The sequence below is a fragment of the Salmo salar genome, chromosome 18, assembly GCF_965601325.2.
Source record: "Salmo salar chromosome 18, fSalSal1, whole genome shotgun sequence".
Classification (NCBI taxonomy): Eukaryota; Metazoa; Chordata; class Actinopteri; order Salmoniformes; family Salmonidae; genus Salmo; species Salmo salar.
In genome coordinates, this window is record NC_138308.1 from 13,551,210 (window position 1) to 13,562,839 (window position 11,630).

The 11,630-nt window shown below is 43.4% G+C and overlaps 1 protein-coding gene across 4 annotated transcripts in view; it reads left to right on the plus strand.

Annotated features, from left to right (window-relative positions):
* The window catches only part of qkib (QKI, KH domain containing, RNA binding b), a 92,002-nt gene that overhangs the window by 76,754 nt on the left and 3,618 nt on the right, over window positions 1-11,630 (plus strand). Inside the window, exons 5-7 of one of the 4 annotated variants that reach the window (XM_014154100.3) lie at window positions 3,815-3,902; window positions 4,584-4,871; window positions 7,566-7,640. In XM_014154100.3, the coding sequence (XP_014009575.1) occupies window positions 3,815-3,902; window positions 4,584-4,871; window positions 7,566-7,640 (451 nt within the window). Of the gene's footprint in view, window positions 1-3,814; window positions 3,903-4,583; window positions 10,885-11,630 lie in introns of those variants that run through there. The other 3 variants (XM_014154099.3, XR_006760324.2, XM_014154097.3) reach the window with 3 other exon arrangements.

Sequence of the window (11,630 nt, forward strand, 5' to 3'; positions counted from 1 at the left end):
GGTACCAGACGCACCGGTTTGTGTCAAGAACTGCAACGCTGCTGGGTTTTTCAAACTCAACAGTTTCCCATGTGTATCAAGAATGGTCCACCACCCGAAGGACATCCAGACACCTTGACACAACTGTGGGGAAACATTGGAGTCAACATGAGCCAGCATCTTTGTGGAATGCTTTCGAGTCCATATATGAGCAAATGAATAAATGAGCTACCACTTCCTGTTGTTCAGCCAGAGATCAATTAACCAAATATATAGACCGAGATTCATTGAAACAAAATCACATTGATTGATTATCAGACAAGTCACAGGCTTTTGGCCGGGAGTAGGACAGGCTGAAGAGCAAAATCCACTTTTATAACATGCTAGCAAAATGTTCTCGTCAGCTAATATACAGTATAAGCAAACTAAAATAAAGATGATCGTTAGCACTCACATCAATTTAGCTAACATTTCCCCGGAATAAACAGAAATCGGACATTGATTGATTTATCTAGACGAGTCCCCCACACTTGTCTCAAAACAGCGCGATGGCACTTTCCGAATCAAAAAGGTGCTGAAATTATAATCTAGGTGAACACACACGACTATTGCTTTAAATTAGTATAACAGTTGGACGTGGTTTTGTTACTTTCAATATAGGCAAGAATTTGATACATGCCTACTTTAATCCAATATTTTCATAATTCAGTTGATCATAACTAACGTGAGTTTTCCTCTCTCTGCGCTTATTCTAGACCCAATGGCTGTTTCTCGTCTACTCACTCCACTGCGTTGTTCTCAATACCAGTTTAAATCACTATAGCTAACTGCGTTCTACAAATCTGCCTTTTTTTTCGGGTTGGGGCTCATTTAATTTCTGTGATGTCAGATGAGGCCTGGGCTCGGACTTCAGCTCACCGAGCTTGGGTCGGACTGGGATCGAATGTTCAGTTCTGATGAGAACTCTAAACTGCATTCTGGTCTCGTGTGCAGTCCGGCATTGTCAATTATGCGTGTGCTTTGAATTGATGGCGACTTTGTGTGAAGTAAATACACTAAGCTAAAGGCTTCCATGCGACAACCCGTTTGGGTAATGTGCCATTTTATTTTTTGCCAATCTGCTGCTATGCATGTTGTGTATTTTGTGGAATTGCATTAGTGCTACATTGTTATGAATAAAAAGAAACCATTCTGGGGAATGTGAAGAGCGGTCCCTCTACAGTCCGGTGTTAATCCCTTGCTACCGGTATGCTAGCTTTCCGTTAGCTAGTTTCCACTAGCTAGCATCAGATCTGCGAGAAGGTTCTAGCAAGTGTTACCCCTCTGTCCTTTGACTGTTGATGGATGTGGATGTCCGGTTCAGGTCCCAGGCTCCCAATGACTGTCATGATTTACAAGTTCATTGCAATTTGCTCTTTAGTGCCATCTGTTCAGTGTCTGATGGAGCAGACCCAGAAGGTCTGGACACTCATTTCAACACCCCAGGATGGTCCATTTACTCTGTTCTGGGACAAAATTCTGCAACCCCCCCAATAGCAAGCAATGTAATAGCTGTCACTGCAAACTAAGAGCTGGGCGGCAGGCCGAACGCGCGGAGCTGCTAATGGCAGAGCAGTAGGTAACTGAACAGCTTGTTTTGAACAATACATTTCTCAAACAGTAAAATGTACTCAAATTAACCACACTTTTATGGACATTGTAAACATAATCCTTGAATTTTATTATATGTATTTTGTTGAATAAAAATTAAAAAATCGCTATTAGGGCACCGCCCCTGATGCCCTCATGGACGGGCCACCTCTGTCACAGAGGTTCATGTGACAACATGACTCACTGGCTACTGCCATTGAAACTAAAAGGTAGAGGGGAGGGCCAGACAGTCGTGGTCAAAAGACTCTCCACCATGGACACCGTGGACTGATATGAGTGATAACACAGCACCACTCACTGGCCAAGGCCAGCAAAAACAAGCTTAAAGCAGAATAGAAACCAATAGTAATTCACTCTAGTTTCCTTTTTTATAGATATTTATATACTGTATATATATGTGAGCCTACATCACAACTGCATCACACCTACCCACACCCACATGCTCACACCCCAAACTCCAGCTCCTGCATCACTCTCCGCCACATGGCCTCAAACTGCACCATTTTGTTTCACTCCTTCGCCCACGCACCCTCAATATTTAGATCATAAAGCACCTGCACATCCACACTGGTTTCCATTGTGCAAGATTGAAAAATCTCCACACCTCCCTAATGTGTTTAAGAGGAGAGGCATGGAGTATGCCACTGTTTTGTCCTTAAACAATCCCAAAAGCACACTCACACATGCATCATATTGATGCGACGCTGCTGCTCAAAGAGAATCGAACATACCACTACCACTCTAGGACAGAACTAGTACACTCTGTTGATTAAATACAGAGTCGGAGTGATTTAGTCCTGCAGTGGCTTTTCTTCAGAGACTTTTAATCACTGCAGACGTCACTTATTAAAGTATTGATGTTTAGATACAGGAGGCCTTTGAGTTATTTGTTGTTTTTGGCTCCTGGGGATTTGAGACTCGGCTCAGATTGTTTTCCGAAAGTACTTTTACTGTGATTCTATAGACACTGCGCACGCACACACACACACACACACACACACACACACACACACACACACACACACACACACACACACACACACACACACACACACACACACACAGTATGGGGCTTGAGAATGTACCATCTCAGGTCAATGCCTTTTCCTTCCCCTCATCTTCTCTACTTTACCGCATTTTCCCAAATCAAAGTTCTGATAAAGGGAACATTTTGCGTTACATTTTCAAAAGTTAATTGTTGCTCCAGGCGTCGAGATTAAACAACGCAGTGATGTGAAAAAGTTGGACTCTGATGAACAAAGTGTTTCTCCTCCAATTCGTTACTCTGGCAGATGAGCCGATGATAGTGGATGTAAATATTAAAGATGCTATGGCAGATTACCCTGCTGCTGGATCTAGATCTGGGTAGCTGCTGGATCTAGATCTGGGTTGCTGCTGGATCTAGATCTGGGTTGCTGCTGGATCTAGATCTGGGTTGCTGCTGGATCGGGATCTGGGTTGCTGCTGGATCGGGATCTGGGTTGCTGCTGGATCTAGATCTGGGTTGCTGCTGGATCTAGATCTGGGTTGCTGCTGGATCTAGATCTGGGTTGCTGCTGGATCTAGATCTGGGTTGCTGCTGGATCTAGATCTGGGTTGCTGCTGGATCTAGATCTGGGTTGCTGCTGGATCTAGATCTGGGTTGCTGCTGGATCTAGATCTGGGTTGATGCTGGATCTTTTTAAACTGCCAATCAATGGCTTCAGTACACAGAAAGGAGCACAAAGGAAACAATTCAACAATTTGTGCAGTTTAAATTGGTGGGAAAGTTTATGTCTGTCTGTGGTGTGGTGTGGGAGGATACCATTTGGTTGTTCTGTAGATTTGGATGGTGTGTGTGTGTGTGTGTGTGTGTGTGTGTGTGTGTGTGTGTGTGTGTGTGTGTGTGTGTGTGTGTGTGTGTGTGTGTGTGTGTGTGTGTGTGTGTGTGTGTGTGTGTGTGTGTGTGTGTGTGTGTGTGTGTGTGTGCGTGCGTGCGTGCGCTTAGTGACTGTGTAAGGATGTCAGAAGATTATTCAGTGGGATCCACGTGGGTTCAGACGTGAGTCGCCATTCGATATGTGTTTCTGTAATTCCAGCACACTGGTGATCTTTATGTCTCCACATACTAAATAAATCTGTCCATTAAATTGACATTTCAGTTTCCATAGACCTTCATCAGGTTTTGTCTGTCTGTGTTTTCCAGGCGGAGGGAGAGGACAGCCTGAAGAGGATGCAGCTGATGGAATTGGCCATCCTCAACGGCACCTACCGAGACGCCAACATCAAGTCACGTAAGGATGACATCACCGCTCCCCCTCCCTCTCCCTGGGGGGGGGGGGGGGGGGGGGGGGGGGGGCAGGCTCTGACTGACACAGTAGAACAGCCCTTTGTGTGTCCGGGAGCTCATGGGTGTAATTCAAGCTGCTCCTTTTCTCTCACAACAAGTGAAGAGTGTTGTGTGGTGCCATGCAGAGGGTGCTTTTGGCTTGCCACGTTCAGCATTCACCTCAGTGCATTTTCCTATTGGGTGGCACTCGGTCGAGTCGAGTTCTTTGAAGGAGGAAGAGAGGAGGTCTGGCTATGACTGGGCGTCCATTTTGTGTCGCTGAGAGAGATGCGTGCGTCATTCCAATCACATGGTGTTTGTCCTAAACAAATCCCAGCCAGCACTTCTGTGCCAGATTCTAACTCAATACTGGAGATGAATGGAGGCAAGCCTTGAATACCTCTCTCACATAGTGCTAAATGCTGTGTAGTGGAAGCTAAGGCCAGTGTGTCCAACAGTTTGCTTATGTAGCTTGTTCTCCTATTCCTGACTTATCTGATATGCTTTGAGTGTGTCCTATGATATGTGTGATAGATGCTAACTTCTGTTTTGTCTCCTCCTTTTTCTCCCTCCTCTCTTCCCCTCTCTGTCTCTCCACACATCCCTCTCTTCTCCTCATCCTCCTGTGCTTCCCCGCTCACTCCAGCTGCCCTCGCCTTCTCTTTTGCAGCGAACGCCCAGGCGCCCCGCATCATCACCGGCCCCGCCCCCATGCCCCAGAATGCCCTGCGCACGCCCACCCCGGCCGGCCCCACCCTAATGCCCCTGATCCGACAGATCCAGACCTGCATGCCCAACGGCTCGCCCCACCCGGGCGTCATGACCCAGGGTCCCGAGTCGGGCCTCATATACGCGTCGCCGTACGATTACCCCTACACGCTGGCCCCTGCCACCTCCATCCTGGAGTACCCCATCGACTCCAGCGGGGTGCTAGGTAAGAATCCGTGCCCCTGCGATTGCCCCGCAGCCCCCCACCAACACTACCACCCCCACGGCCAGTGGAACCCCGCCCCCACGCTGATCCTGCGCCACACCTCCTAAATAATCCCTCCCCCCCAGTCAGCAACAGAAAAAAACATTCCAGCTCTTTACTGCATCTTTCTTTTCACTGTCACGAGACACTTCTCTCATCTAAAAAGCCCTTTAAGTAATGTGTGCATAAATAAATAGGCTGTTAAGTGCTCCACTGGCTCGATGTGAATTATAAGAGGGAGCTGTTTTATTTTGGAAAAGGTCCTTACCCTCCTCTCTCCCGGTCCCCGCATACACACGCGGCCCTATAGCTTTGAAAAAGCCACTTTAGAAAATCAGATTAGAAATATCATATTACCAACACAACGTGACTCCATTAAGAATGCTCCCAAAGGCACAGTGTAAACCTGAACTGCTATCAATACATCAAAATGCCAACAGCAGCTTGTCCAATTGGGTTGAGCACATTCTAAATAGTCAGTCTGTACCGTGTCAGCCAGTAGCAACCAGTTTTCTGCCCAGTGCAGTGGACCAAGCCTCCAACTGTGTGTCTGGGTGAAGGGAGAGGGGAGGGGAGGGGGGGAGGGGGGGGGTCGAGGAGCGGCGGAGCCCAGCGAAGATTTCACCCTGTCTCTCTCTCTTGTGTAACCAATACAGCGTCCTCAAAGGCCGAAGAGCTGCCCCTCTACCTGGGGTTTCAGACCTGTCACTTTCCCATCACTGTGCAGCGAGGAGAGCCCTCCAACCGGCCTCCCTTTTAAAGAAACACCCCCTTCCCTCCCTCCTTCCCTCCATCCCCTCACACAGCACACACACACACACCTCCTCCTCCCCCCCTCCCTCCCTCCCTCCCCGCCACCACACGTTGGACTGGTCAAGGATCGGCCCTCTCTGAACAACCACAAGCCACATGGGGAAGCCTCAGCCCTTCCTCTTTTAACGTCTGTTCAAAGTGGCGTGTGTGTTACTGATCAACCCTTTTTGATTTTCCTGTCCTGATGATGATGATGATGATGATGATGATATATCTGTGTATGATGATGAGGGAGAATAAGCACTGAGCCCTGAGCTGGAGCACTGAGCACTGAGCACTGAGCTGGAGACCCTCCCTTGGGGGTGTGGCTCTGGGGCATCGGGAGGGGTAACATGAGGTCAGGGGTCAGCGGAGGTCGGGACAGAGGGGTTACAGAGCCAAGGGAGTGGTGGGGTGTGTTGGCGACGAGGCACCTGCAGTTAAAGCATCTACTGCAGGCTTGACAGGCTTTATTCACAAAGGGATTTTAGGACTTTCTGTCCCCACACTGACAGTCTTTACTTCACTCTTATCATAATATTCACCGAGTTATTCTTTCAGCTCAAGTGTAACCACTCGAAACAACAGTCAGTGAGTGAACAACATGGCCCTTTTTGTATAGCGCTTTTTTTGTATCGACTCAAAAGGAATGTCCTAAAATGGCTTTGGGAATAGGGCCTGGCGTGTGATGCTTCTCAAAGGACCGCCAGACACACCCGGCACTAATTCCCCGTCCCCTTCCTTTATTCTATAGGTGTGGCTTTCCCCCACGAAAGGCTAAAAGAATTTCAAGGATCCTTACTGAGCCCCTTATTCGATCTAAGTGTTAACACACAGACACTTTTGTTTCACAGCGGCCTTTTAGTATATCGAACCATGAGTCAGGCCTAAAGCAGTCAGACAGACAGACAGACAGACAGACAGACAGACAGACAGACAGACAGACAGACAGACAGACAGACAGACAGACAGACAGACAGACAGACAGACAGACAGACAGACAGACAGACAGACAGACAGACAGACAGACAGACAGACAGACAGACAGACCCCCTCACTACTGATGTTTACACTGGCCAAACCTCCCCAAAGAGGCACAGCTCTTTATACCATGCATTATGTGTGTGTGTGTGTATGTGCATCCTGTACACGCACATCCACACATGTATATGTTGTTTCACTGACTGCTATGTCTGGGCTTGAGAATCTATACAAATACTGTCTCGCTTTACTAATCACTTAATTCATTGCCTTTTTTTTCATTTTTTTTTAATAAGAGATGTTACTTTTTTTATTACTGCAAATGTGCCTAAAAGCTTTCGTCTCTGGGCTTTAACCAGAGAGGGAGTGATCAGTATTATATTTCCAACAAATAACTAGAGAGATGCACTTCCTGATGCTCAACCTGAGATTATGTGACTAGTAAAGCTCCCCTCTGTGTGTGTGTGTGTGTGTGTGTGTGTGGTGTGTGTGTGTGTGTGTGTGTGTGGTGTGTGTGTGTGTGTGTGTGTGTGTGCGTGTGTGTGTGCGTGCGTGCGTGCGTGCGTGCGTGCGTGCGTGCGTGCGTGCGTGCGTGCGTGCGTGCGTGAATGCATAAATGCCTAATGTCAGCGAATCTGTAGCAAGGACTCGAGGCTACTCCATTGTCATGGATGTTACTAAAGTCCAATATGTCTCCTTGTTGCGACAAAACATATGAGTATAATTTGTGCCTTAACATGTATTTCTAATGATTTTTCTTAATTTTTGTTAGATCTTTGGTCATATATAAGCCTTGATGATATGATGAATTGAATTGATGGAAACGGTGAAGGAGGAAATGACCTAATCCTTGTTTTGGTCATGTTGTTGCAATCCGAGCAGGTGCAGTGACTACTAAAGTTCGAAGGCACGAACTGCGGGTCCATCCTTACCAAAGGATAGTGACCGCAGACAGAGGTTAGTTTAGCGCCTATGCTTTTGTGTTTTATTGCTCATGCCTGCTCACTGTTGGTCCTGATCTGTTTTGCAATATGTACAAATTGTTAAGCTAGTCGTCCCAGTTTGTGATGTGATGCAACATACTGCACCCCCTTCCTAGTCTTGGCCTCTGAGAACGGTGATTTAGGTGATTCTGAGGAATAGTGACCACAACACAGTAGGATAATGATGCTTTTGCTATCTAGGTAGAGACACAAACACGCATACCTGCATTTATAAAACAAACTACTCCACTCCATTATTTCGATGACTTTATGAACCTGACATGATGTTGATGACAAATAATGGACTATACCCCTTCTAAAAGAAAGAAGATACAATTACCTGTGTTTTAGTTTCTCCCTCTGTTGAACGAGAAGGTTGCAATTTTATGCACTTAAGTCTTCAACTCCTTATTAAGTGGATAATGTTACATTATAATTGATCAAGTATGTCCATTTGTATTTATTTGTTTGCGGAAATTACTTTTTGGCGAATCTGACCCATTTAATTGTCAAAGACAACACAAAAGTGGGTGTAAACCTGTCATATCCTGTTTGTTTTTTTTCACTGTCTAACTGGACTGCAGTAGCTTCCCATTTTTACTACAGTAATTTAGAAACAAAATTAAAATGTTTATTTAGCGTCAAAAGTCTCAACAGCGGCCTTATGAGTAGAGAGGGGTGGACACGTGGTGGGGCTTTAGACTGGAAATAGCTTATTCTGCAGATAGGTAAACCAACGCAACTGCCAAACCCTTTACTCTCTGAAGTCTACCCATTTCCTGCCCTCTTTATTTAAGTCCATGCAGAACTTTTCCTACCCTCACTGAATATTGAGAATAATTGAGGAAGTTATTCGAGAAGAAACCATGTGTGAAGTTACACAGGCAACTAGGAATTTGCAGGCTCTGTAGTCTACAGTGTTTTCTCTTGTTCATCCTTAGACCTCAGTGCTTCATACAACAAGTGTGCCTCGTACATACACAGACTGTGTATCATCACGTTTACATTTCATTACAGATAATTACTTGCACCTAATCAAGGAAACGGTTGCAATGTGCCAGGAGATTTGATGCCAATGCCAATTGAAAACAGCCGACAAGCAGTGTATTTATCAATAAGGCTACATTTTAGTACATACATTGAAATAGAACAATCCAGTGAAATTAAATGAAAGTTCAATAACCAATAAATGAATCACCTTTTTTTTGCTGCTAAATGATATAGAACAATTAAAGAGAGAGTTCACCCAAATGACAAAATAACATATTGGTTTCTTTACCCTGTCAGCAGTCGGACAAGGTATGACACAGCAACACATGTTTTGGTTTAGTTTCCCTGGCACTGTTTCCACAATAATCCATTTTGTAATTTGGGTGAATTATCCCTTTAACATATAGCACTGTATGTTCGTCATGTACAGTCATAGCGTCGCACTTTATACGTTGTTGGACATTGCTTGAATCCTTATACTCTTAAAAAGAAAACATATTTATGCCTATCATCAACATGATCCATCACAGTAATGAGTCAGTGATATTCTTTACAAAAAAAGTTCAGATACACACGGTATATTATACAAACTGTATCTAAGGATATTCAGATTTCACTGTAGAGCAGCCTGTGAATTTCCTCTGAAAACATTACAGGCCGAATCTGCCCTAAAACAAATAAGTAATGTAAAAAAGAACCATAACATGGAGTTACTTAAGAAGTGCATATTATTACTAAAAGGTCAAAACTTAATCAACAGTAAAAAAAATCTGATAATGGTAACGGATAGGTAACACTGACATAATTAATGAGAAACCAACATCAGATTAAATTGCACAAAGGCCTGTATTTAATCTACCTCTTTCATTGGTTTGGCCCCATACTCTGATTAACAGTTTTACACCATTAAAAGTTTGGTCAACACTTTATCCAAACATTACGGTAATACAATATAATATGATTGACATTTGTGTATCAGTGCGGTTCGGATGTTGAACCATGAGGCAGGTGGATTGAACGCAGGCCAACCAGTCAAACCTGTGTGTTTAGAGGCAGGCTGTCTCTGATGGAGGCAGGGGAGGAGGCAGATGTAAAATGGCATCTGAAATGTGGGTTTCTTTATCAGCTCATGTTGGCAAAGATGTTGAACAGTCTCAGTATAGTGTCAAATAAGTACATCAATTGGGTCTAGAGATTTATACAGTATATTCTGATTTAGATTTTCCTCCGGACATTTTACAGTGCATTTGAAAGTGTTTCCAACAGCTCCCAACGATACACAGTTTTCTCAAACTCTTAGTATACAGTAAGATTTACAGTCTCTTGTCAATCTGGTGAAGAAGCCACACCTTTCTGTTCTCTTTACATCTGTTGCATTTTGCTTCGTTTGAAAAGAGAGACTACGCCACAGAACTTATTTTGCACTGAATGATTTTAAAAAGTAAAAAGCATTTTTTTTTTAATCTCTTCTGCTCCAGTCAGAAGGGCAGTCATGTTTAAAAAGTGAAAACTACGACAAACCTCAGACGATGAAATGAGTAAATGAATACATGTATGATCTAAGCTGAAGAAGTCTTAAACGGACCACTGTGGAGTGGACAGAGAATTCTAGGGTCCACTTTAAGGATGAGAAATTGCCAGAGTATGAATGCATTTATTGAGAAGAAAGAAAATCACCGTGAGACATTTTTTTATGTTTTACTGTAAGCTTCTTTTTATTTGTTGTTGTTGCAAAGAAAATAGTATATACTTGTGGCTTCTTGAAATATATATATAAATATATATATTAAAAATATAAAGCAGGAATGTATATGAAATGTCAGATTTTACTTGTATTTTGCAAAGAAATAGCAAGGATTATTCTAGAGGGCTATTTGTAGGAAAGACACATAGCAGCTTTATAGAACCACTTTAGAAAATGTCCTATATTTTTGAATATATTTTAGGGCTTTATACAAAAGACAGGACCTTTTCAGTGTTTATATGCAAGTGCATTTTATATTATGTGTCCTGTGAATTGTCTATTGTCCCCTAAGCTGAGGGTACCGGCTGAAGTGACAGCTTTAGCATGCTCACAGCTTAAACTTCCATGGCTAGTGTGCTATTCTAGAAATACCATGTAGTGTTGCTTTGTATCATTAAAAGGCAAAGATTTTCATGTTTGTTGTAAATAGAAAACATACTTTAAAAAGGCAATAAAAAATTATATTGAGTAAAAAAAAACTATACACACTGTTTTGGCCCTAAATTATTTTGTCCACAATGATGTGGTCTTCTTGAATTTCTCATTTTATCCTCTCTAAATTCATTTATTCTATAACAATAAGACATTAATATTCATTTCCATCACTACTAGCCACTTGACTCTTGAACCTCTGATGGGCTCTAATGACTATTAACAGTCAGTTAACAATAACTTTACTGACTGTTGTCCAAGACTATTCCTTCCTCCATCTCATTTTGATCTTTCCCTCTGCCTTGATTTACTGTCGATTCACTTGACTGCTACTAACAGTTAGACATACTGTTATTGTCTTATTTAAATTTCCTCCTTTCTAACATTTGAGCGACGGGGGGGGGGGGGGGGGGGGGCTGTCGTTCATATTATGTAAAATCATGCTTTCATGATTTTATGACACTGTATTAAAATAGATGAGTTATTCCTAAATTATTGGATTCAATCAACCCACCATATGAATTGTCCTGTATCTATACTAACAAAAGAATGCATTCCTTTTTTTTCTCCTTTTTTTTTTACACAACGTTCTCGCTCCAGCGCTCTGGCTTTGGTCAAAGGTGTTGTGAAAGATATGGAAACACATTGTGACACGTGTAAGTTGGTCAGTCCCGGTTATGGAGAAATCGTATGGTGGGTTGAATGGATGCAAGGTATAGCTCTGATTGGTTAAGTCATATTGTCATCCTGCTGTCACTAGCCGAGACTAATCTCCTCTCAATCTTTGTTCTTTCCTTT